Raw genomic sequence first — 27,500 nt, 5'->3', positions numbered from 1 at the left:
TAGTAGTACTATAGTATTATTGCAGTACTCACCACCTCCAGCTTGCTCTTGGGGACTCTATAGTAGTATTATAGTAGTACTATAGTATTATTGCAGTACTCACCACCTCCAGCTTGCTCTTGGGGACTCTATAGTAGTATTATAGTAGTACTATAGTATTAATGCAGTACTCACCACCTCCAGCTTGCTCTTGGGGACTCTATAGTAGTATTATAGTAGTACTATAGTATTAATGCAGTACTCACCACCTCCAGCTTGCTCTTGGGGACTCTATAGTAGTATTACAGTAGTACTATAGTATTATTGCAGTACTCACCACCTCCAGCTTGCTCTTGGGGACTCTATAGTAGTATTATAGTAGTACTATAGTATTATTGCAGTACTCACCACCTCCAGCTTGCTCTTGGGGACTCTATAGTAGTATTATAGTAGTACTATAGTATTATTGCAGTACTCACCACCTCCAGCTTGCTCTTGGGGACTCTATAGTAGTATTATAGTAGTACTATAGTATTATTGCAGTACTCACCACCTCCAGCTTGCTCTTGGGGACTCTATAGTAGTATTATAGTAGTACTATAGTATTATTGCAGTACTCACCACCTCCAGCTTGCTCTTGGGGACTCTATAGTAGTATTATAGTAGTACTATAGTATTATTGCAGTACTCACCACCTCCAGCTGGCTCTTGGGGACTCTATAGTAGTATTATAGTAGTACTATAGTATTATTGCAGTACTCACCACCTCCAGCTTGCTCTTGGGGACTCTATAGTAGTATTATAGTAGTACTATAGTATTATTGCAGTACTCACCACCTCCAGCTTGCTCTTGGGGACTCTATAGTAGTATTATAGTAGTACTATAGTATTATTGCAGTACTCACCACCTCCAGCTTGCTCTTGGGGACTCTATAGTAGTATTATAGTAGTATTATAGTATTATTGCAGTACTCACCACCTCCAGCTTGCTCTTGGGGACTCTATAGTAGTATTATAGTAGTACTATAGTATTATTGCAGTACTCACCACCTCCAGCTTGCTCTTGGGGACTCTATAGTAGTATTATAGTAGTACTATAGTATTATTGCAGTACTCACCACCTCCAGCTTGCTCTTGGGGACTCTATAGTAGTATTATAGTATTATTGCAGTACTCACCACCTCCAGCTTGCTCTTGGGGACTCTATAGTAGTATTATAGTAGTACTATAGTATTATTGCAGTACTCACCACCTCCAGCTTGCTCTTGGGGACTCTATAGTAGTATTATAGTAGTACTATAGTATTATTGCAGTACTCACCACCTCCAGCTTGCTCTTGGGGACTCTATAGTAGTATTATAGTAGTACTATAGTATTATTGCAGTACTCACCACCTCCAGCTTGCTCTTGGGGACTCTATAGTAGTATTATAGTATTATTGCAGTACTCACCACCTCCAGCTTGCTCTTGGGGACTCTATAGTAGTATTACAGTAGTACTATAGTATTATTGCAGTACTCACCACCTCCAGCTGGCTCTTGGGGACTCTATAGTAGTATTATAGTAGTATTATTGCAGTACTCACCACCTCCAGCTTGCTCTTGGGGACTCTATAGTAGTATTATAGTAGTACTATAGTATTATTGCAGTACTCACCACCTCCAGCTTGCTCTTGGGGACTCTATAGTAGTATTATAGTAGTACTATAGTATTATTGCAGTACTCACCACCTCCAGCTTGCTCTTGGGGACTCTATAGTAGTATTATAGTAGTACTATAGTATTATTGCAGTACTCACCACCTCCAGCTTGCTCTTGGGGACTCTATAGTAGTATTATAGTAGTACTATAGTATTATTGCAGTACTCACCACCTCCAGCTTGCTCTTGGGGACTCTATAGTAGTACTATAGTATTATTGCAGTACTCACCACCTCCAGCTTGCTCTTGGGGACTCTATAGTAGTATTATAGTAGTACTATAGTATTATTGCAGTACTCACCACCTCCAGCTTGCTCTTGGGGACTCTATAGTAGTATTATAGTAGTATTATTGCAGTACTCACCACCTCCAGCTTGCTCTTGGGGACTCTATAGTAGTATTACAGTAGTACTATAGTATTATTGCAGTACTCACCACCTCCAGCTTGCTCTTGGGGACTCTATAGTAGTATTATAGTAGTACTATAGTATTATTGCAGTACTCACCACCTCCAGCTTGCTCTTGGGGACTCTATAGTAGTATTATAGTAGTACTATAGTATTATTGCAGTACTCACCACCTCCAGCTTGCTCTTGGGGACTCTATAGTAGTATTATAGTAGTATTATTGCAGTACTCACCACCTCCAGCTTGCTCTTGGGGACTCTATAGTAGTATTGTAGTATTATTGTAGTATTATAGTAGTACTATAGTAGTATTATTGCAGTACTCACCACCTCCAGCTTGCTCTTGGGGACTCTATAGTAGTATTATAGTAGTACTATAGTATTATTGCAGTACTCACCACCTCCAGCTTGCTCTTGGGGACTCTATAGTAGTATTATAGTAGTACTATAGTAGTATTATTGCAGTACTCACCACCTCCAGCTTGCTCTTGGGGACTCTATAGTAGTATTATAGTAGTACTATAGTATTATTGCAGTACTCACCACCTCCAGCTTGCTCTTGGGGACTCTATAGTAGTATTATAGTAGTACTATAGTATTATTGCAGTACTCACCACCTCCAGCTTGCTCTTGGGGACTCTATAGTAGTATTATAGTAGTACTATAGTATTAATGCAGTACTCACCACCTCCAGCTTGCTCTTGGGGACTCTATAGTAGTATTATAGTAGTACTATAGTATTAATGCAGTACTCACCACCTCCAGTTTGCTCTTGGGGACTCTATAGTAGTATTATAGTAGTACTATAGTATTAATGCAGTACTCACCACCTCCAGCTGGCTCTTGGGGACTCTATAGTAGTATTACAGTAGTACTATAGTATTATTGCAGTACTCACCACCTCCAGCTGGCTCTTGGGGACTCTATAGTAGTATTATAGTAGTACTATAGTATTAATGCAGTACTCACCACCTCCAGCTTGCTCTTGGGGACTCTATAGTAGTATTATAGTAGTACTATAGTATTATTGCAGTACTCACCACCTCCAGCTTGCTCTTGGGGACTCTATAGTAGTATTATAGTAGTACTATAGTATTATTGCAGTACTCACCACCTCCAGCTTGCTCTTGGGGACTCTATAGTAGTATTATAGTAGTACTATAGTATTATTGCAGTACTCACCACCTCCAGCTTGCTCTTGGGGACTCTATAGTAGTATTACAGTAGTACTATAGTATTATTGCAGTACTCACCACCTCCAGCTTGCTCTTGGGGACTCTATAGTAGTATTATAGTAGTACTATAGTATTATTGCAGTACTCACCACCTCCAGCTTGCTCTTGGGGACTCTATAGTAGTATTATAGTAGTACTATAGTATTATTGCAGTACTCACCACCTCCAGCTTGCTCTTGGGGACTCTATAGTAGTATTATAGTAGTACTATAGTATTATTGCAGTACTCACCACCTCCAGCTTGCTCTTGGGGACTCTATAGTAGTATTATAGTAGTACTATAGTATTATTGCAGTACTCACCACCTCCAGCTTGCTCTTGGGGACTCTATAGTAGTATTATAGTAGTACTATAGTATTATTGCAGTACTCACCACCTCCAGCTGGCTCTTGGGGACTCTATAGTAGTATTATAGTAGTACTATAGTATTAATGCAGTACTCACCACCTCCAGCTTGCTCTTGGGGACTCTATAGTAGTATTATAGTAGTACTATAGTATTATTGCAGTACTCACCACCTCCAGCTTGCTCTTGGGGACTCTATAGTAGTATTATAGTAGTACTATAGTATTATTGCTGTACTCACCACCTCCAGCTTGCTCTTGGGGACTCTATAGTAGTATTATAGTAGTACTATAGTATTAATGCAGTACTCACCACCTCCAGCTTGCTCTTGGGGACTCTATAGTAGTATTATAGTAGTATTATAGTATTATTGCAGTACTCACCACCTCCAGCTTGCTCTTGGGGACTCTATAGTAGTATTATAGTAGTACTATAGTATGATTGCAGTACTCACCACCTCCAGCTTGCTCTTGGGGACTCTATAGTAGTATTATAGTAGTACTATAGTATTAATGCAGTACTCACCACCTCCAGCTTGCTCTTGGGGACTCTATAGTAGTATTATAGTAGTACTATAGTATTATTGCAGTACTCACCACCTCCAGCTTGCTCTTGGGGACTCTGCAGATGCAGTTGGTCCCAAAGTTGGTGTCCCGTGTCTGGATGCATCGAAGACAGCACAGGTTCTCGTATCCCTGTTTCTTCCACTTAGCGATCAGATTCTTATCAGCATAACTCTCCTTTATACAGTAGTCATACAGCTCTACGCACACACACACACACACAGGACACAGGACGCACACACACACACACACACACACACACACACACACACACACACACACACACACACACACACACACACACACACACACACACACACACACACACACACACACACACACACACACACACACACACACACACACACACACACACACACACACACACACACACACACACACACACACAGGACAGAGAGAGAGAGAGAGAGAGAGAGAGAGAGAGAGAGAGGAGAGAGAGAGAGAGCATTATACCTAAAAACCCAAACCCTAAAATAAGCAAACTCAACGCTCCACTAGCCTCTGCATCTTATATATTCAGTGTACGACGGTCTTCCTCTGCTGACGGTCTTCCTCTTATGTAACAGTAATATTATCTACCTCTGCTGACGGTCTTCCTCTTATGTAACAGTAATATCTATCTCTGCTGACGGTCTTCCTCTTATGTAACAGTAATATCTATCTCTGCTGATGGTCTTCCTCTTATGTAACAGTAATATCTATCTCTGCTGACGGTCTTCCTCTTATGTAACAGTAATATCTATCTCTGCTGACGGTCTTCCTCTTATGTAACAGTAATATCTATCTCTGCTGACGGTCTTCCTCTGCTGACGGTCTACCTCTTATGTAACAGTAACATCTATCTCTGCTGACGGTCTTCCTCTTATGTAACAGTATTATCTATCTCTGCTGACGGTCTTCCTCTTATGTAACAGTAATATCCATCTCTGCTGACGGTCTTCCTCTTATGTAACAGTAATATTATCTACCTCTGCTGACGGTCTTCCTCTTATGTAACAGTAATATCTATCTCTGCTGACGGTCTTCCTCTTATGTAACAGTAATATCTATCTCTGCTGACGGTCTTCCTCTTATGTAACAGTAATATTATCTATCTCTGCTGACGGTCTTCCTCTTATGTAACAGTAATATCTATCTCTGCTGACAGTCTTCCTCTTATGTAACAGTAATATCTATCTCTGCTGACGGTCTTCCTCTTATGTAACAGTAATATCTATCTCTGCTGACGGTCTTCCTCTTATGTAACAGTAATATTATCTATCTCTGCTGACGGTCTTCCTCTGCTGACGGTCTTCCTCTTATGTAACAGTAATATCTATCTCTGCTGACGGTCTTCCTCTGCTGACGGTCTTCCTCTTATGTAACAGTAATATCTACCTCTGCTGACGGTCTTCCTCTTATGTAACAGTAATATTATCTATCTCTGCTGACGGTCTTCCTCTTATGTAACAGTAATATCTATCTCTGCTGACGGTCTTCCTCTTATGTAACAGTAATATCTATCTCTGCTGACGGTCTTCCTCTTATGTAACAGTAATATCTATCTCTGCTGACGGTCTTCCTCTTATGTAACAGTAATATCTATCTCTGCTGACGGTCTTCCTCTTATGTAACAGTAATATCTATCTCTGCTGACGGTCTTCCTCTTATGTAACAGTAATATCTATCTCTGCTGACGGTCTTCCTCTTATGTAACAGTAATATCTATCTCTGCTGACGGTCTTCCTCTTATGTAACAGTAATATTATCTATCTCTGCTGACGGTCTTCCTCTTATGTAACAGTAATATCTATCTCTGCTGACGGTCTTCCTCTTATGTAACAGTAATATCTATCTCTGCTGACGGCGTTCCTCTTATGTAACAGTAATATCATCTACCTCTGCTGACGGTCTTCCTCTTATGTAACAGTAATATCTATCTCTGCTGACGGTCTTCCTCTTATGTAACAGTAATATTATCTATCTCTGCTGACGGTCTTCCTCTTATGTAACAGTAATATCTATCTCTGCTGACGGTCTTCCTCTTATGTAACAGTAATATCTATCTCTGCTGACGGTCTTCCTCTTATGTAACAGTAATATCTATCTCTGCTGACGGTCTTCCTCTTATGTAACAGTAATATCTATCTCTGCTGACGGTCTTCCTCTTATGTAACAGTAATATCTATCTCTGCTGACGGTCTTCCTCTTATGTAACAGTAATATCTATCTCTGCTGACGGCGTTCCTCTTATGTAACAGTAATATCTATCTCTGCTGACGGCGTTCCTCTTATGTAACAGTAATATTATCTACCTCTGCTGATGGCCTTCCTCTTGTAGAACAAGTCGAAGATATATCTGCTCCTCTGATGATGCAGTCTGAATATCGGCCACAGGGACTCCACCTTCCGCTTTCCCTCGTGAGGCTCCGTCTCGGCTGTAAGGAGACAAATCGCAACCTCGTCATCGATACAATACAGGAATTATCCAAGATTCCCCCACCATTCTCCAAGATTCCCCCACCATTCTCCAAGATTTCCCCATTATCCAAGATTTCCCCCATTCTCCAAGATTCCCCCATTCTCCAAGATTTCCCCATTCTCCAAGATTCCCCCATTCTCCAAGATTCCCCCATTCTCCAAGATTCCCCCATTCTCCAAGATTCCCCCATTCATACATCAACTTTATATTGTAGCTAGCTAAGTAGCTAATAGTTTGGCTGGTTGATTACCCTAGCTCAACTAACTACACTGAACAACAATATAAAAAAAAACGCAACATGTGAAGTGTTGGTCCCATGTTTCCATACAGTAAAAAAAACGTATTTCTCTCTTAAATTTTTGAGAACAAATGTGTTTACATCCTTGTTAGTGAGCATTTCTACTTTTTCAAGATAATCCATCCAACTGACAGGTGCGGCATATCAAGAAGCAGATTAAACAACACAGGTGCACCTTGTGCTGGGGGACAATAAAAGGCCACTCTAAAAAATGTGCAGTTTTGTCACAACAACTCAATGCCACAGATGTCTCAAGTTGAGGGAGTGTGCAATTGGCATGCTGACTGCAGGAACGTCTACCAGAGCTGTTGCCAGAGAATTGAAATGTTCATTCCTCTACCATAAGCCACCTCCGTCATTTTAGAGAATTTGGCTGTATTTTTTTTTTTTTTTTTTTTAAAGGTATCTGTGACCAACAGATGCATATCTGTATTCCCAGTCATGTGAAATCCATAGATTAGGACCTAATGAATGTATTGCAGTTTAAGGATTTCCTTATATGAACTCAGTAACATTTTGTTTTTACCTTGTTGCGTTTATATTATTGTTCAGTGTAGTTAACTTAGAAACTACCTATCTAAAACCTCAACCTTTTGGTTATGATTGTCGAGGTATCTGAACAATAACCCACAATACGACAAAGGAAACATACAGATAGTGAAGGCGAGACAGAGGGGTTGTAGGTATCTGGCTGTACGGACAGCCTCGTTAGGTTACGGAGAAGTTAGTCAGTCACAATAAAAACAGGACTGATCCAAATCAGATTCATACAACAACTTGATAATATAGCTTAGTTGAGACTGGTTGAATATCCCCCCCAAAATATTAAATGTTAACATTTGTGTAGACATGATGTTAGCTGAGCCTCGTTTTGTTACAGTCGGAGTAGAGGATTTAGTTAGCTTAGGTGGCTAACATTATTAGCTAGCTAAAAAATATATATTTTTTTTACCTTCTCTCATTTTTTGGTCTAATTCGTCCAAAGTCGGTTCAATCAACTCCCAGCCATCGGGAGGTGGTTTCCTGCTCCTCTTTACTTTCGGCATCGCGTTTAATCAAAACGGATTATTTAACCAAAATGAAAAACAATAAACCTTATTTCCCCCCCCTCGCGTAGTATATTTTTTTTTTGGTGTGTATTGATTTCGTAGGCCTGCTCACCGTCGCTTCTTATTGACGTCACGGCTCGATCCTCGATCGCACGATATGTACGTCACTCAATTCTATTTCATTCAATTGAGGGGCTTTTTGCTGCGTTCATAACAACTGGGAACTCGGCGAAAACTCCGACTACAGTGCGTTCACAACAACTGGGAACTCGGGGGGGGGGGGGGGGGGGGGGAAGTGTTCGGATGCTCTTGATTGACAACGTGTTCCAGTTCCCGCCCAATATCCAGCCCCTTCACACGGCCATTGAAGAGGAAGTGGGACCAACATTCCAACAGGCCACCAATCAACAGCCTGATCAACTCTATGTGAAGGAGATGTGTCGCGCTGCATGAGACAAATGGGGGGGGGTCACACCAGATACTGACTGGTTCTCTGATCCACACCCCTAACTTTCTTTTTATAAAGGTATCTGTGACCGACAGATGCATATCTGTATTCCCAGTCGTGTGAAATCCATAGATTAGGGCCTAAGGCATTGATTTCAATTGACTTATTTCCATATATGAACTGTAACTTAGTAAAAATCATGGAAATTGTTGCAAATTGGCATTTTTTGTTTTTGTTCAGTGTATTTAAATCATGATTCTATCTAATATAATATCATCAACAGGTTAGACTTGTCCATTTGGTGATTTTTCTGAAAAAAAGGCTGTATCATAAATAACTACCCATTATTTATTTTATTTTATTTTATTTACATCAGTCACAGTCAAATATACCCACAATGCATCATGAATTTGATGCTCTGGAACACTGGCTCCCTGGCCTCTTCTTCCATCCCCTTCTCTCTTCTCCATCCTACACGTCTGGAAACGGGATGTAAACGTGGGGTATTTTGTTTTCTCCTGTCCAGTCGTTTCAGTTTAGAAGACAGATGAGACAGAGAGAAGGATTTCAGTGTAGAAGACAGAGAGGAGGAGGAGAGGGGGATTTCAGTGTAGAAGACAGAGAGGAGAGTTAGAGAGGAGGTTTTCAGTGTAGAAGACAGAGGAGAGAAGGATTTCAGTGTAGAAGACAGAGAGGAGGAGGAGAGGGGGATTTCAGTGTAGAAGACAGAGGAGAGGGGGGTTTGAGTGTAGAAGACAGAGAGGAGAGGAGGATTTCAGTGTAGAAGACAGAGAGGAGGAGGAGAGGGGGATTTCAGTGTAGAAGACAGAGGAGAGGAGGATTTCAGTGTAGAAGACAGAGAGGAGAGGAGAATTTCAGTGTAGAAGACAGAGGAGAGGGGGATTTCAGTGTAGAAGACAGAGGAGAGGAGAATTTCAGTGTAGAAGACAGAGGAGAGGAGGATTTCAGTGTAGAAGACAGAGAGGAGAGGAGGATTTCAGTGTAGAAGACAGAGGAGAGGGGATTTCAGTGTAGAAGACAGAGGAGAGGGGGATTTCAGTGTAGAAGACAGAGGAGAGGGGGATTTCAGTGTAGAAGACAGAGGAGAGTCAGAGACCAGGAGGATCCATGTCTGAGAGAGTAGGTAGTGATTTTACTTGACAAAGGACATTTAAACACTCAAACTGGACAGTTTTATCTCCATCTCTTCATTCAAAGACTCAATCATGGACACTCTTACTGACAGTTGTGGCTGCTTTGCGTGATGTATTGTTGTCTCTACCTTATTGCCCCTTTGTGCTGTTGTCTGGGCCCAATAATGTTTGTACCATGTGCTGTTGCTACCATGTTGTGTTGCTACCATGTTGTGTTGCTACCATGCTGTGTTGCTACCATGCTGTGTTGCTACCATGCTGTGTTGCTACCATGCTGTGTTGTCATGTGTTGCTGCTGTAACAGTATAGCTTCCGTCCCTCTCCTCGCCCCCAACCTGGGCTTGAACCAGGGACCCATCGCGCCACAAAAATCCCCGGCCCCTTGCAACGCAAGGGGAAACCCTACTTCAAGTCTCAGAGCGAGTGACATCACCCGATTAAAAACGCTATTAGCGCGCACCACCGCTAACTAACTAGCCATTTTCACATCGGTTACACTGCCATGCTATGTTGTTGTCTTAGGTCTCTCTTTATGTAGTGTTGTGTTGCTGCCATGCTATGTTGTTGTCTTAGGTCTCTCTTTATGTAGTGTTGTGTTGCTGCCTTGCTGTGTTGTTGTCTTAGGTCTCTCTTTATGTAGTGTTGTGTTGCTGCCTTGCTATGTTGTTGTCTTAGGTCTCTCTTTATGTAGTGTTGTGTTGCTGCCATGCTGTGTTGTTGTCTTAGGTCTCTCTTTATGTAGTGTTGTGTTGCTGCCATGCTGTGTTGTTGTCTTAGGTCTCTCTTTATGTAGTGTTGTGTTGCTGCCATGCTGTGTTGTTGTCTTAGGTCTCTCTTTATGTAGTGCTGTGTTGCTGCCATGCTGTGTTGTTGTCTTAGGTCTCTCTTTATGTAGTGTTGTGTTGCTGCCATGCTATGTTGTTGTCTTAGGTCTCTCTTTATGTAGTGTTGTGATGCTGCCATGCTGTGTTGTTGTCTTAGGTCTCTCTTTATGTAGTGCTGTGTTGCTGCCATGCTGTGTTGTTGTCTTAGGTCTCTCTTTATGTAGTGTTGTGTTGCTGCCTTGCTATGTTGTTGTCTTAGGTCTCTCTTTATGTAGTGTTGTGTTGTCTCTCTTGTCGTGATGTGTGTTTTGTCCTATTTTAAAACATTTTATTAAATGTTTAATCCCAGGCCCCGTCCCCGCAGGAGGCCTTTGGTAGGCCGTCATTGTAAATAAGAATGTTTTCTTCACTGACTTGCCTCGCTAAACTAAACACTCAGCGTGTTCTCTGATGAAACACTCACTAAACTAAAACACTCACTAAACTAAAACACTCACTAAACTAAAACACTCACTAAACTAAAACACTCACTAAACTAAAACACTCACTAAACTAAAACACTCACTAAACTAAAACACTCACTAAACTAAAACACTCACTAAACTAAACTAAACACTCACTAAACTAAACACTCACTAAACTAAACACTCACTAAACTAAACACTCACTAAACTAAACACTCAGCATGTTCTCTGATGAAACACTCACTAAACTAAACACTCACTAAACTAAAACACTCACTAAACTAAACACTCACTAAACTAAACACTCACTAAACTAAACACTCACTAAACTAAACACTCACTAAACTAAACACTCACTAAACACTCACTAAACTAAACACTCACTAAACTAAACACTCACTAAACTAAACACTCACTAAACTAAACACTCACTAAACTAAACTAAACACTAAACTAAACTAAACACTCACTAAACTAAACTAAACTAAACACTCACTAAACTAAACACTCACTAAACTAAACACTCACTAAACTAAACACTCAGCATGTTCTCTGATGAAACACTCACTAAAGTACACTCAGAAAGAGTAGAAATGTTCCTCCATTTTTTATTAAGTAAAAAAAGATCCCTTCCTGGGTGAAACGGGCTCACCCCCCCAGGGTACAAATCATGCTCACCCTGGAACTAGGGAGATACTGAAGTATGTTGAGCTTTCCTTCTCTTCTGAGTGATGGGGGGCGGCAGGTAGCCTAGTGGTTAGAGGGGGGAGGCAGGTAGCCTAGTGGTTAGAGCGCTGGACTAGTAATCAGAAGGTTGCAAGATCAAATGCCTGAGCCGACAAGGTAAAAATATGTCGTTCTGCCCCTGAACAAGGCAGTTAACCCACTGTTCCCCGGTAGACCGTCATTGAAAATAAGAATTTGTTCTTAACTGACTTGCCTAGTTAATTAAAATGAAGGACTGGCTGGCTTGTGGGTAAAATAACATTAATAAAAAGCTTTTATTTGTAATTGATATTGATATTTTTACGTGGAGCCAGCGGTGAGATATGGGTCGAAAAACTTACCTCAATCCAGGGATGGGATATGCCACCTTTATCCACACTGCTCCAATCGACAAGATTGAAATAGTGCTATAGTAACCATTTGAAGTATGGTGGCTATATGCGTTACCTTTTCCAGCCCATATCTCACGCTAGCTCAATGGGGGGGGGGGATCTTAATGTAACCATGATTGCATTCTGACCCCAGTGCAGCTCTGTGTAAACAAGCGTAATGGTAGGGTCGGCATCTTCTGGCAAGTTCACATCCAAACTCTCTCATAGATCGATTACTCAGGCTTTTAACCTCCCCCCCCCCCCCCCCCCTCCCACACAGGTCAAAGGTTGGAGTTCAACCCGCCCGCCTTCTGGAGGGCAGGAGAAACAAGATGGCAGATCAACAAGACAAAACGGACTTGTCTTAGTTAACCAACTTTCCCCACTGTTGATTTTTCTACACATTTCAAATATACAATTAGCTAGCCAAAGCAATCTAGAGCAAACGCCTCTTATGGTTGATATATCAGCTACTTTAGCGAGATTTCACAGGTTAGCTGATTGCGAACTGCCGTTAGACTGCTAGCTAAGCTAAGCTAAGCTAGCTTGTTTCTGTCTGGTCGGAAGCGGGGGTGAGACTGCTAGCTAAGCTAGGCTAGGCTAGCTTGTTTCTGTCTGGTCGGAAGCGGGGGTGAGACTGCCATCATGCAGGACCTGATAGCCACCGTGGACCACATCAAGTTTGATCTAGAGATAGCTGTGGAGCAGCAGCTGGGGGCTCAGCCTCTCCCTTTCCCCGGGATGGACAGTAAGTAGTCGCTACTTACTAAGTTAGCCTGTTAGCTAACGTTAGCTAGGTACTGTTGTAGTTTTAGCATGGTAGCTAACGTTAGCTCGGTACTGTTGTAGTTTTAGCATGGTAGCTAACGTTAGCTAGGTACTGTTGTAGTTTTAGCATGGTAACTAACGTTAGCTCGGTACTGTTGTAGTTTTAGCATGGTAGCTAACGTTAGCTAGGTACTGTTGTAGTTTTAGCATGGTAGCTAACGTTAGCTAGGTACTGTTGTAGTTTTAGCATGGTAGCTAACGTTAGCTCGGTACTGTTGTAGTTTTAGCATGGTAGCTAAGCTAACTTGGCTAGGTACTGTTGTAGTTTTAGCATGGTAGCTAAGCTAACTTGGCTAGTTTAGCTAACTTATGAACTGATTTTATAATTAGGTGTGTTTTTTTTTTTATTGTTGCAGAGTTTGAGGCTGCAGTGTGTTAGGTTCATGTATTGTTTTGTATTGTAACTTCCTGTGTCTGTCTGTCTGTAGAGTCCGGGGCTGCTGTGTGTGAGTTCTTCATGAGAGCGGCCTGTCTCAAAGGTGAGTGTTACCTGTGATGAGTTCTCTGTATGTGACTGATACAGACTCCTCTACAAGTGTGTGTGTGTATCTGCTGGGGGATGTGTGTATAAACTGATCTGTGTGTGTATAGGAACTGACCCAGTGTGTGTGTGTGTTGATATGAACTGTGTGTGTATAAAGTGATCAGTGTGTGTGTGTTGCTGCAGGTGATATGTGTATAAAGTGATCAGTGTGTGTGTGTTGCTGCAGGTGATATGTGTATAAAGTGATCAGTGTGTGTGTGTTGCTGCAGGTGATATGTGTATAAAGTGATCAGTGTGTGTGTGTTGCTGCAGGTGGGATGTGTATAAAGTGATCAGTGTGTGTGTGTTGCTGCAGGTGGGATGTGTATAAAGTGATCAGTGTGTGTGTGTTGCTGCAGGTGGGATGTGTATAAAGTGATCAGTGTGTGTGTGTGTTGCTGCAGGTGGTGTGTGTATAAAGTGATCAGTGTGTGTGTGTTGCTGCAGGTGGATGTGTATAAAGTGATCAGTGTGTGTGTGTGTGTGTGTGTGTGTGTGTGTGTTGCTGCAGGTGGTATGTGTATAAAGTGATCAGTGTGTGTTGCTGCAGGTGTGATGTGTATAAAGTGATCAGTGTGTGTGTGTGTGTTGCTGCAGGTGGTATGTGTATAAAGTGATCAGTGTGTGTGTGTGTTGCTGCAGGTGGTATGTGTATAAAGTGATCAGTGTGTGTGTGTGTTGCTGCAGGTGGTATGTGTATAAAGTGATCAGTGTGTGTTGTTGCAGGTGGGATGTGTATAAAGTGATCAGTGTGTGTGTGTGTGTGTTGCTGCAGGTGGTGTGTGTATAAAGTGATCAGTGTGTGTGTGTTGCTGCAGGTGGATGTGTATAAAGTGATCAGTGTGTGTGTGTGTTGCTGCAGGTGGTATGTGTATAAAGTGATCAGTGTGTGTGTGTGTGTTGCTGCAGGTGGTATGTGTATAAAGTGATCAGTGTGTGTTGCTGCAGGTGGGATGTGTATAAAGTGATCAGTGTGTGTGTGTGTTGCTGCAGGTGGTATGTGTATAAAGTGATCAGTGTGTGTGTGTGTTGCTGCAGGTGGATGTGTATAAAGTGATCAGTGTGTGTGTGTGTTGCTGCAGGTGGGATGTGTATAAAGTGATCAGTGTGTGTGTGTTGCTGCAGGTGGATGTGTATAAAGTGATCAGTGTGTGTGTGTGTGTGTGTTGCTGCAGGTGGTGTGTGTATAAAGTGATCAGTGTGTGTGTGTTGCTGCAGGTGGATGTGTATAAAGTGATCAGTGTGTGTGTGTGTGTGTGTTGCTGCAGGTGGTGTGTGTATAAAGTGATCAGTGTGTGTTGCTGCAGGTGGTATGTGTATAAAGTGATCAGTGTGTGTGTGTTGCTGCAGGTGGTATGTGTATAAAGTGATCAGTGTGTGTTGCTGCAGGTGGGATGTGTATAAAGTGATCAGTGTGTGTGTTGCTGCAGGTGGTATGTGTATAAAGTGATCAGTGTGTGTGTGTGTGTGTGTGTTGCTGCAGGTGGTATGTGTATAAAGTGATCAGTGTGTGTTGCTGCAGGTGGGATGTGTATAAAGTGATCAGTGTGTGTGTGTGTGTGTGTTGCTGCAGGTGGATGTGTATAAAGTGATCAGTGTGTGTGTTGCTGCAGGTGGTATGTGTATAAAGTGATCAGTGTGTGTGTGTGTGTGTTGCTGCAGGTGGTATGTGTATAAAGTTATCAGTGTGTGTTGCTGCAGGTGGGATGTGTATAAAGTGATCAGTGTGTGTGTGTTGCTGCAGGTGGATGTGTATAAAGTGATCAGTGTGTGTGTGTGTTGCTGCAGGTGGTATGTGTATAAAGTGATCAGTGTGTGTGTGTGTGTTGCTGCAGGTGGTATGTGTATAAAGTGATCAGTGTGTGTGTGTGTTGCTGCAGGTGGTATGTGTATAAAGTGATCAGTGTGTGTGTGTGTGTTGCTGCAGGTGGTATGTGTATAAAGTGATCAGTGTGTGTTGCTGCAGGTGGGATGTGTATAAAGTGATCAGTGTGTGTGTGTTGCTGCAGGTGGATGTGTATAAAGTGATCAGTGTGTGTGTGTGTTGCTGCAGGTGGTATGTGTATAAAGTGATCAGTGTGTGTGTGTGTGTTGCTGCAGGTGGTATGTGTATAAAGTGATCAGTGTGTGTTGCTGCAGGTGGGATGTGTATAAAGTGATCAGTGTGTGTGTGTGTTGCTGCAGGTGGTATGTGTATAAAGTGATCAGTGTGTGTGTGTGTTGCTGCAGGTGGATGTGTATAAAGTGATCAGTGTGTGTGTGTGTGTGTGTTGCTGCAGGTGGGATGTGTATAAAGTGATCAGTGTGTGTGTGTTGCTGCAGGTGGATGTGTATAAAGTGATCAGTGTGTGTGTGTGTGTGTGTGTTGCTGCAGGTGGTGTGTGTATAAAGTGATCAGTGTGTGTGTGTTGCTGCAGGTGGATGTGTATAAAGTGATCAGTGTGTGTGTGTGTGTGTGTGTTGCTGCAGGTGGTGTGTGTATAAAGTGATCAGTGTGTGTTGCTGCAGGTGGTATGTGTATAAAGTGATCAGTGTGTGTGTGTTGCTGCAGGTGGTATGTGTATAAAGTGATCAGTGTGTGTTGCTGCAGGTGGGATGTGTATAAAGTGATCAGTGTGTGTGTTGCTGCAGGTGGTATGTGTATAAAGTGATCAGTGTGTGTGTGTGTGTGTGTGTGTGTTGCTGCAGGTGGTATGTGTATAAAGTGATCAGTGTGTGTTGCTGCAGGTGGGATGTGTATAAAGTGATCAGTGTGTGTGTGTGTGTGTGTTGCTGCAGGTGGATGTGTATAAAGTGATCAGTGTGTGTGTTGCTGCAGGTGGTATGTGTATAAAGTGATCAGTGTGTGTGTGTGTGTGTTGCTGCAGGTGGTATGTGTATAAAGTGATCAGTGTGTGTTGCTGCAGGTGGGATGTGTATAAAGTGATCAGTGTGTGTGTGTGTTGCTGCAGGTGGTATGTGTATAAAGTGATCAGTGTGTGTGTGTGTTGCTGCAGGTGGATGTGTATAAAGTGATCAGTGTGTGTGTGTGTTGCTGCAGGTGGATGTGTATAAAGTGATCAGTGTGTGTGTGTGGGTGTTGCTGCAGGTGGAATGTGTATAAAGTGATCAGTGTGTGTGTGTTGCTGCAGGTGGGATGTATATAAAGTGATCAGTGTGTGTGTGTGTGTGTTGCTGCAGGTGGGATGTGTATAAAGTGATCAGTGTGTGTGTGTGTTGCTGCAGGTGGAATGTGTATAAAGTGATCAGTGTGTGTGTTGCTGCAGGTGGGATGTGTATAAAGTGATCAGTGTGTGTGTGTGGGTGTTGCTGCAGGTGGGATGTGTATAAAGTGATCAGTGTGTGTGTGTGTGTGTGTGTGTTGCTGCAGGTGGGATGTGTATAAAGTGATCAGTGTGTGTGTTGCTGCAGGTGGAATGTGTATAAAGTGATCTGTGTGTGTGTGCGTGTGTGTTGCTGCAGGTGGGATGTGTCCTTTCCGTCACATCAGTGGGGAGAAGACAGTGGTGTGTAAACACTGGCTCAGAGGACTCTGTAAGAAGGGAGATCAGTGTGAGTTTCTACACGAGTACGACATGACCAAGATGCCCGAGTGTTACTTCTACTCCAAGTTCGGTATGTGGCTGGGCTTTATTTAACCTTTATTTAACCTTTATTTAACCCTTTATTTAACCTTTATTTAACCTTTATTTAACCCTTTATTTAACCTTTATTTAACCCTTTATTTAACCCTTTATTTAACCCTTTATTTAACCTTTATTTAACCTTTATTTAACCTTTTATTTAACCCTTTATTTAACCCTTTATTTAACCCTTTATTTAACCTTTATTTAACCCTTTATTTAACCTTTATTTAATCTTTATTTAGCCTTTTATTTAACCTTTTATTTAACCTTTATTTAACCCTTTATTGAACCCTTTATTTAACCTTTATTTAACCCTTTATTTAACCCTTTATTTAACCCTTTATTTAACCTTTATTTAATCTTTATTTAATCTTTATTTAGCCTTTTATTTAACCTTTACTTAACCCTTTATTTAACCCTTTATTTAACCCTTATTTAACCCTTTATTTAACCTTTATTTAACCTTTATTTAACCCTTTATTTAACCCTTTATTTAACCTTTATTTAACCTTTATTGAACCTTTATTGAACCTTTATTGAACCCTTTATTTAACCCTTTATTTAACCTTTTATTTAACCTTTTATTTAACCTTTTATTTAACCTGGTAAGTCAGTTAAGAACAATTTCTTATTTTACAATGACGGCCTCCTGCGGTGGCTGGGATTTAAAAAAAGATTATAGGACAAAACACACATCTCAACGAGAGACAACAACACAGCATGGCAGCAACACATGACAACACAGCATGGTAGCAACACATGACAACACAGCATGGTAGCAACACATGACAACACAGCATGGTAGCAACACATGACAACACAGCATGGTAGCAACACATGACAACACAGCATGGTAGCAACACATGACAACACAGCATGGTAGCAACACATGACAACACAGCATGGTAGCAACACATGACAACACAGCATGGCAGCAACACAACATGACAACACAGCATGGCAGCAACACAACATGACAACACAGCATGGTAGCAACACATGACAACACAGCATGGTAGCAACACATGACAACACAGCATGGCAGCAAAACATGACAACACAGCATGGTAGCAACACATGACAACACAGCAAGGCAACAACACATGACAATACAGCATGGTAGCAACACATGACAACACAGCAACACATGACAACACAGCATGGCAGCAACACATGACAACAACAGCATGGCAGCAACACATGACAACACAACAACAGCATGGCAGCAACACAACATGGCAGCAACACAACATGGCAGCAACACAACATGGCAGCAACACAACATGGCAGCAACATGGCAGCAACACAACATGGCAGCAACACAACATGGCAGCAACACAACATGGCAGCAACACAACATGGCAGCAACACAACATGGCAGCAACATGGCAGCAACACAACATGGCAGCAACATGGCAGCAACACATGGCAGCAACACAACATGGCAGCAACATGGCAGAAACATGGCAGCAACATGACAACAACATGGCAGCAACATGACAACATGGCAGCAACACAACATGGCAGCAACACAACATGGCAGCAACACAACGTGGCAGCAACACAACAGCAACACAACATGGCAGCAACACAACATGACAACAACATGGCAGAAACACAACATGACAACAACACAACATGGCAGCAACACAAACATGGCAGCAACACAACATGGCAGCAACACAACATGGCAGCAACACAACATGACAACAACATGGTAGCAACACAACATGGTAGCAACACAACATGGTACAAACATTATTGGGCTCAGACAACAGCACAAAGGGCAAGAAGGTAGAGACAACAATACATCACAAAAAGCAGCCACAACTGTCAGTAAGAGTGTCCATGATTGAGTCTTTGAATGAAGAGATGGAGATAAAACTGTCCAGTTTGAGTGTTTGTTGCAGCTCGTTCCAGCCCCATCTGTATTGGCTAACTGTCTACTGCAGTTCTCCCATCTGTATCGGCTAACTGTCTACTGCAGTTCCCCCCATCTGTATCGGCTAACTGTACCGTGGTGCCCCCATCTGTATCGGCTAAATGTCTACTGCAGTTCCCCCTATCTGTATTGGCTAACTGTCTACTGCAGTTCTCCCCATCTGTATCGGCTAACTGTCTACCGCGGTGCCCCCATCTGTATCGGCTAACTGTCTACCGCGGTGCCCCCATCTGTATGGGCTAACTGTCTACCGCGGTGCCCCCATCTGTATGGGCTAACTGTCTACCGCGGTGCCCCCATCTGTATGGGCTAACTGTCTACCGCGGTGCCCCCATCTGTATGGGCTAACTGTCTACCGCGGTGCCCCCATCTGTATGGGCTAACTGTCTACCGCGGTGCCCCCATCTGTATGGGCTAACTGTCTACCGCGGTGCCCCCATCTGTATGGGCTAACTGTCTACCGCGGTGCCCCCATCTGTATGGGCTAACTGTCTACCGCGGTGCCCCCATCTGTATGGGCTAACTGTGTACCGCGGTGCCCCCATCTGTATGGGCTAACTGTCTACCGCGGTGCCCCCATCTGTATCAGCTAACTGTGTACCGCGGTGCCCCCATCTGTATGGGCTAACTGTGTGTGTCTCTGTGTGTCTAGGAGAGTGCAGTAACAAGGAGTGTCCGTTCCTCCACATCGACCCAGAGTCTAAGATCAAAGACTGCCCCTGGTATGACAGAGGCTTCTGCAAACATGGTACGTCCTCTCACTCTCTCTCTCACACGCTCTCTCTCACACGCTCTCTCTCACACTCTCGCTCTCTCTGACTCACTCACTCTCTCTGACTCACTCACTCTCTCTGACTCACTCACTCTGACTCTCTCACACTCACTCACTCACTCACTGACTCACTCTGACTCACTCACTCTCTCACACTCACTCACTCACTCACTCAGACTCACTCACTCACTCTGACTCACTCACTCTGACTCACTCTCTCACTCACTCTGACTCACTCTCTCTGTCTCTCACTCGCTCTCTCACTCTCATGCTCTCTCCCACACTCACTCTCTCTCTCCCTCTCTCTCTCTCACTCTCTCACTCACTGCTCCAGCACTAAGAGACTAAACAGACCGTGGTGCCGACCACTGGTTCACAGCAGCAGGTGTCTCTTCTTCCTCAAAACATCAACTGTCATTTCCTGTTCACTTCCTGATAGGTTGAGTCGCCACCGTTCACTTTCTGACGTGTTGAGTCGCCACCGTTCACTTCCTGACGTGTTGAGTCGCCACCGTTCACTTCCTGACGGGTTGAGTCGCCACCGTTCACTTCCTGACGGGTTGAGTCGCCACCGTTCACTTCCTGACGGGTTGAGTCGCCACCGTTCACTTCCTGACGGGTTGAGTCGCCCCCGTTCACTTCCTGACGGGTTGAGTCGCCACGGTGCACTTCCTGACGGGTTGAGTCGCCACGGTGCACTTCCTGACGGGTTGAGTCGCCACGGTGCACTTCCTGACGGGTTGAGTCGCCACGGTGCACTTCCTGACGGGTTGAGTCGCCACGGTGCACTTCCTGACGGGTTGAGTCGCCACGGTGCACTTCCTGACGGGTTGAGTCGCCACCGTTCATCAACACCCAGCAGGTGGTCTACTGGCTGATATTCCTGTTGTTCTGTCTTGTCCTTAACATTCTCTCTCTCTCCCTCCCTCCCACTCCTCTCTCCTCTCCCTCCTCTCTCCTTCCTCCCTCTCATCTCCCTCCCTCTCCTCTCCTCTCCCTCCCTCCTCTCCCTTCCTCCTTTCTCTCTCTCCCTCCCTCCTTCCTCTCTCCCTCCCTCCTTCCTCTCTCTCTCCCTCCTTCCTCTCCCTCTCCCTCCTTCCTCTCTCTATCCCTCCTTCCTCTCTCTCTCCCTCCTTCCTCTCCCTCTCCCTCCTTCCTCTCTCTATCCCTCCTTCCTCTCTCTATCCCTCCTTCCTCTCTCTATCCCTCCTTCCTCTCTCTCTCTCTCCCTCCCTCCCTCTCTCCCCCTCCTCCTCTCCCTCCCTCCCCCCTCCCTCCCTCCTCCTCAGGTCCAGACTGCAGACACCGCCACACCAGAAGAGTGATCTGTATGAACTACTTGGTCGGGTTCTGTCCAGAGGGCCGGTCCTGTAAATTCATGCAGTGAGTTTATTCTCTTATTCAATCTCTTTTAATATTCACCTTTTTATAGCCTCTACTGCAAAGGTATTCAACTGTTACCCTGCGGGGTCTGGTGGAATACTGCAGAGGTATTCAACTGTTACCCTGCGGGGTCTGGTGGAATACTGCAGAGGTATTCAACTGTTACCCTGCGGGGTCTGGAATACTGCAGAGGTATTCAACTGTTACCCTGTCGGGGTCTGGAATACTGCAGAGGTATTCAACTGCTACCCTGCGGGGTCTGGAATACTGCAGAGGTATTCAACTGTTACCCTGCGGGGTCTGGAGTACTGCAGAGGTATTCAACTGTTACCCTGCGGGGTCTGGAATACTGCAGAGGTATTCAACTGTTATCCTGTGGGGTCTGGTGGAATACTGCAGAGGTATTCAACTGTTACCCTGTCGGGGTCTGGAATACTGCAGAGGTATTCAACTGTTATCCTGTCGGGGTCTGGAATACTGCAGAGGTATTCAACTGTTATCCTGTCGGGGTCTGGAATACTGCAGAGGTATTCAACTGTTATCCTGTCGGGGTCTGGAATACTGCAGAGGTATTCAACTGTTATCCTGTCGGGGTCTGGAATACTGCAGAGGTATTCAACTGTTACCCTGCGGGGTCTGGTGGAATACTGCAGAGGTATTCAACTGTTACCCTGCGGGGTCTGGAATACTGCAGAGGTATTCGACTGTTACCCTGCGGGGTCTGGAATACTGCAGAGGTATTCAACTGTTACCCTGTCGGGGTCTGGAATACTGCAGAGGTATTCAACTGTTACCCTGTCGGGGTCTGGAATACTGCAGAGGTATTCAACTGTTACCCTGCGGGGTCTGGAATACTGCAGAGGTATTCAACTGTTACCCTGTCGGGGTCTGGAATACTGCAGAGGTATTCAACTGTTACCCTGTCGTGGTCTGGAATTCTGCAGAGGTATTCAACTGTTACCCTGCGGGGTCTGGAATACTGCAGAGGTATTCAACTGTTACCCTGTGGGGTCTGGAATACTGCAGAGGTATTCGACTGTTACCCTGCGGGGTCTGGAATACTGCAGAGGTATTCAACTGTTACCCTGTCGGGGTCTGGAATACTGCAGAGGTATTGAACTGTTACCCTGCGGGGTCTGGAATACTGCAGAGGTATTCAACTGTTACCCTGCGGGGTCTGGAATACTGCAGAGGTATTCGACTGCTACCCTGTCGGGGTCTGGAATACTGCAGAGGTATTCAACTGTTACCCTGCGGGGTCTGGAATACTGCAGAGGTATTCAACTGTTACCCTGCGGGGTCTGGAATACTGCAGAGGTATGCGACTGTTACCCTGCGGGGTCTGGAATACTGCAGAGGTATTCAAACTGTTACCCTGCGGGGTCTGGTGGAATACTGCAGAGGTATTCAACTGTTACCCTGTCGGGGTCTGGAATACTGCAGAGGTATTCGACTGTTACCCTGCGGGGTCTGGAATACTGCAGAGGTATTCAACTGTTACCCTGTCGGGGTCTGGAATACTGCAGAGGTATTCAACTGTTACCCTGCGGGGTCTGGAATACTGCAGAGGTATTCGACTGTTACCCTGCGGGGTCTGGAATACTGCAGAGGTATTCAACTGTTACCCTGTCGGGGTCTGGAATACTGCAGAGGTATTCAACTGTTACCCTGCGTGGTCTGGTGGAATACTGCAGAGGTATTCGACTGCTACCCTGTCGGGGTCTGGAATACTGCAGAGGTATTCAACTGTTATCCTGCGGGGTCTGGAATACTGCAGAGGTATTCAACTGTTACCCTGTGGGGTCTGGAATACTGCAGAGGTATTCCACCGTTACCCTGTGGGGTCTGGTGGAATACTGCAGAGGTATTCAACTGTTACCCTGCGGGGTCTGGAATACTGCAGAGGTATTCAACTGTTACCCTGCGTGGTCTGGAATACTGCAGAGGTATTCAACTGTTACCCTGCGTGGTCTGGTGGAATACTGCAGAGGTATTCAACTGTTACCCTGCGGGGTCTGGAATACTGCAGAGGTATTCAACTGTTACCCTGCGGGGTCTGGTGGAATACTGCAGAGGTATTCGACTGTTACCCTGTCGGGGTCTGGAATACTGCAGAGGTATTCGACTGTTACCCTGCGGGATCTGGAATACTGCAGAGGTATTCAACTGTTACCCTGCGGGGTCTGGAATACTGCAGAGGTATTCGACTGTTACCCTGCGTGGTCTGGAATACTGCAGAGGTATTCAACTGTTACCCTGCGTGGTCTGGTGGAATATTGCAGAGGTATTCAACTGTTACCCTGTGGGGTCTGGAATACTGCAGAGGTATTCAACTGTTACCCTGCGGGGTCTGGTGGAATACTGCAGAGGTATTCAACTGTTACCCTGCGGGGTCTGGTGGAATACTGCAGAGGTATTCAACTGTTACCCTGCGGGGTCTGGTGGAATACTGCAGAGGTATTCAACTGTTAACCTGCGGGGTCTGGAATACTGCAGAGGTATTCGACTGTTACCCTGCGGGGTCTGGAATACTGCAGAGGTATTCGACTGTTACCCTGCGGGGTCTGGAATACTGCAGAGGTATTCGACTGTTACCCTGCGGGGTCTGGAATACTGCAGAGGTATTCAACTGTTACCCTGCGTGGTCTGGTGGAATACTGCAGAGGTATTCAACTGTTACCCTGCGCGGTCTGGTGGAATACTGCAGAGGTATTCAACTGTTACCCTGCGGGGTCTGGTGGAATACTGCAGAGGTATTCAACTGTTACCCTGCGGGGTCTGGTGGAATACTGCAGAGGTATTCAACTGTTACCCTGCGGGGTCTGGAATACTGCAGAGGTATTCAACTGTTACCCTGCGGGGTCTGGTGGAATACTGCAGAGGTATTCGACTGTTACCCTGGTCATATTTATATCATCTATGACCCAGGAGGTAAACTACACCTCCCATAATCCTCTATGACCCAGGAGGAGGTAAGACTACACTAACCATAATCCTCTATGACCCATGAGGTAAAACTACACTAACCATAATCCTCTCTGACCCAGGAGGAGGTAAAACTACACTAACCATAATCCTCTCTGACCCAGGAGGAGGTAAAACTACACTAACCATAATCCTCTATGACCCAGGAGGTAAAACTACACTACCCATAATCCTCTCTGACCCAGGAGGAGGTAAAACTACACTACCCATAATCCTCTCTGACCCAGAGCCCTGTGAAAATAGTAGCGTTTAGGCCGTGAGATGAAATGAGTCCAGAATAATGGGTGTGTCTTTCTGCAGCCCGCGGTTTGACCTGCCAATGGGAGCCACCGAACAGCCTCCTCTACCAGCACAGATACTGGGACACCAGAAGGTAGGACACCCCCTCTCTCTCACTACCAGCACAGATACTGGGACACCAGAAGGTAGGACACCCCCTCTCTCACTACCAGCACAGATACTGGGACACCAGAAGGTAGGACACCCCCTCTCTCTCACTACCAGCACAGATACTGGGACACCAGAAGGTAGGACACCCCCTCTCTCTCTCACTACCAGCACAGATACTGGGACACCAGAAGGTAGGACACCCCCTCTCTCTCTCACTACCAGCACAGATACTGGGACACCAGAAGGTAGGACACCCCCTCTCTCTCTCACTACCAGCACAGATACTGGGACACCAGAAGGTAGGACACCCCCCCCTCTCTCTCACTACCAGCACAGATACTGGGACACCAGAAGGTAGGACACCCCCCCCTCTCTCTCACTACCAGCACAGATACTGGGACACCAGAAGGTAGGACACCCCCTCTCTCTCACTACCAGCACAGATACTGGGTCACCAGAAGGTAGGACACCCCCTCTCTCTCACTACCAGCACAGATACTGTGTCACCAGAAGGTAGGACACCCCCTCTCTCTCTCACTACCAGCACAGATACTGGGACACCAGAAGGTAGGACACCCCCTCTCTCTCTCACTACCAGCACAGATACTGGGACACCAGAAGGTAGGACACCCCCTCTCTCTCTCACTACCAGCACAGATACTGGGACACCAGAAGGTAGGACACCCCCTCTCTCTCTCACTACCAGCACAGATACTGGGACACCAGAAGGTAGGACACCCCCTCTCTCTCTCACTACCAGCACAGATACTGGGACACCAGAAGGTAGGACACCCCCTCTCTCTCTCACTACCAGCACAGATACTGGGACACCAGAAGGTAGGACAACCCCCTCTCTCTCTCACTACCAGCACAGATACTGGGACACCAGAAGGTAGGACACCCCCTCTCTCTCTCACTACCAGCACAGATACTGGGACACCAGAAGGTAGGACACCCCCCCCCTCTCTCTCACTACCAGCACAGATACTGGGACACCAGAAGGTAGGACACCCCCCCTCTCTCTCACTACCAGCACAGATACTGGGACACCAGAAGGTAGGACACCCCCCTCTCTCTCACTACCAGCACAGATACTGGGTCACCAGAAGGTAGGACACCCCCCTCTCTCTCACTACCAGCACAGATACTGGGTCACCAGAAGGTAGGACACCCCCTCTCTCTCTCACTACCAGCACAGATACTGGGACACCAGAAGGTAGGACACCCCCTCTCTCTCTCACTACCAGCACAGATACTGGGACACCAGAAGGTAGGACACCCCCTCTCTCTCACTACCAGCACAGATACTGGGACACCAGAAGGTAGGACACCCCCTCTCTCACTACCAGCACAGATACTGGGTCACCAGAAGGTAGGACACCCCCTCTCTCTCACTACCAGCACAGATACTGGGTCACCAGAAGGTAGGACACCCCCTCGCTCTCTCACTACCAGCACAGATACTGGGACACCAGAAGGTAGGACACCCCCTCTCTCTCACTACCAGCACAGATACTGGGACACCAGAAGGTAGGACACCCCTCTCTCTCTCACTACCAGCACAGATACTGGGTCACCAGAAGGTAGGACACCCCCTCTCTCTCTCACTACCAGCACAGATACTGGGACACCAGAAGGTAGGACACCCCCTCTCTCTCTCACTACCAGCACAGATACTGGGTCACCAGAAGGTAGGACACCCCCTCTCTCACTACCAGCACAGATACTGGGACACCAGAAGGTAGGACACCCCCCTCTCTCACTACCAGCACAGATACTGGGACACCAGAAGGTAGGACACCCCCTTCTCTCACTACCAGCACAGATACTGGGACACCAGAAGGTAGGACAACCCCCTCTCTCTCACTACCAGCACAGATACTGGGACACCAGAAGGTAGGACACCCCCCTCTCTCACTACCAGCACAGATACTGGGACACCAGAAGGTAGGACACCCCCTCTCTCTCACTACCAGCACAGATACTGGGACACCAGAAGGTAGGACACCCCCTCTCTCTCACTACCAGCACAGATACTGGGTCACCAGAAGGTAGGACACCCCCTCTCTCTCTCACTACCAGCACAGATACTGGGACACCAGAAGGTAGGACACCCCCTCTCTCTCACTACCAGCACAGATACTGGGACACCAGAAGGTAGGACACCCCCTCTCTCACTACCAGCACAGATACTGGGTCACCAGAAGGTAGGACACCCCCTCTCTCTCACGACCAGCACAGATACTGGGACACCAGAAGGTAGGACACCCCCTCTCTCTCTCACTACCAGCACAGATACTGGGACACCAGAAGGTAGGACACCCCCTCTCTCTCACTACCAGCACAGATACTGGGACACCAGAAGGTAGGACACCCCCTCTCTCTCTCACTACCAGCACAGATACTGGGTCACCAGAAGGTAGGACACCCCCTCTCTCTCTCACTACCAGCACAGATACTGGGACACCAGAAGGGTAGGACACCCCCTCTCTCTCTCACTACCAGCACAGATACTGGGTCACCAGAAGGTAGGACACCCCCTCTCTCTCTCACTACCAGCACAGATACTGGGTCACCAGAAGGTAGGACACCCCCTCTCTCTCTCACTACCAGCACAGATACTGGGACACCAGAAGGTAGGACACCCCCCCTCTCTCTCACTACCAGCACAGATACTGGGTCACCAGAAGGTAGGACACCCTCTCTCTCTCACTACCAGCACAGATACTGGGTCACCAGAAGGTAGGACACCCCCTCTCTCTCACTACCAGCACAGATACTGGGTCACCAGAAGGTAGGACACCCCCCTCTCTCTCACTACCAGCACAGATACTGGGTCACCAGAAGGTAGGACACCCCCTCTCTCTCACTACCAGCACAGATACTGGGTCACCAGAAGGTAGGACACCCCCTCTCTCTCTCACTACCAGCACAGATACTGGGTCACCAGAAGGTAGGACACCCCCTCTCTCTCACTACCAGCACAGATACTGGGTCACCAGAAGGTA

At 45.6% G+C, this 27,500-nt stretch overlaps 2 protein-coding genes across 2 annotated transcripts in view; one reads left to right on the top strand and one right to left on the bottom strand.

The window, feature by feature from the left end:
* Positions 1 to 8,236, bottom strand: part of bud31 (BUD31 spliceosome associated protein) — an 11,330-nt gene extending 3,094 nt beyond the window's left edge. The window contains exons 1-3 of the mRNA XM_082964620.1: positions 7,960 to 8,236; positions 6,543 to 6,665; positions 4,261 to 4,427 (exon numbers count right to left, since the gene is read on the bottom strand). Of these exons, the coding sequence (XP_082820746.1) occupies positions 4,261 to 4,427; positions 6,543 to 6,665; positions 7,960 to 8,053 (384 nt within the window). The 5' untranslated portion in view covers positions 8,054 to 8,236. The remainder of the gene's footprint in view (positions 1 to 4,260; positions 4,428 to 6,542; positions 6,666 to 7,959) is intronic.
* A 4,401-nt stretch (positions 8,237 to 12,637) lies between these two features.
* The window catches only part of LOC145861713 (cleavage and polyadenylation specificity factor subunit 4), a 17,542-nt gene continuing 2,679 nt past the window's right edge, over positions 12,638 to 27,500 (top strand). Inside the window, exons 1-6 of the mRNA XM_082964619.1 lie at positions 12,638 to 12,791; positions 13,300 to 13,350; positions 16,857 to 17,009; positions 19,615 to 19,710; positions 21,024 to 21,117; positions 24,403 to 24,475. Coding sequence (XP_082820745.1) covers positions 12,689 to 12,791; positions 13,300 to 13,350; positions 16,857 to 17,009; positions 19,615 to 19,710; positions 21,024 to 21,117; positions 24,403 to 24,475 — 570 coding nt within the window. The 5' untranslated portion in view covers positions 12,638 to 12,688. The remainder of the gene's footprint in view (positions 12,792 to 13,299; positions 13,351 to 16,856; positions 17,010 to 19,614; positions 19,711 to 21,023; positions 21,118 to 24,402; positions 24,476 to 27,500) is intronic.

Source organism: Salmo salar, chromosome 18 (genome assembly GCF_965601325.2).
Source record: "Salmo salar chromosome 18, fSalSal1, whole genome shotgun sequence".
NCBI classification, from domain to species: Eukaryota; Metazoa; Chordata; class Actinopteri; order Salmoniformes; family Salmonidae; genus Salmo; species Salmo salar.
Note: the sequence above shows the minus strand (reverse complement) of the source record. Positions and strands in the feature narration are given on the sequence as shown.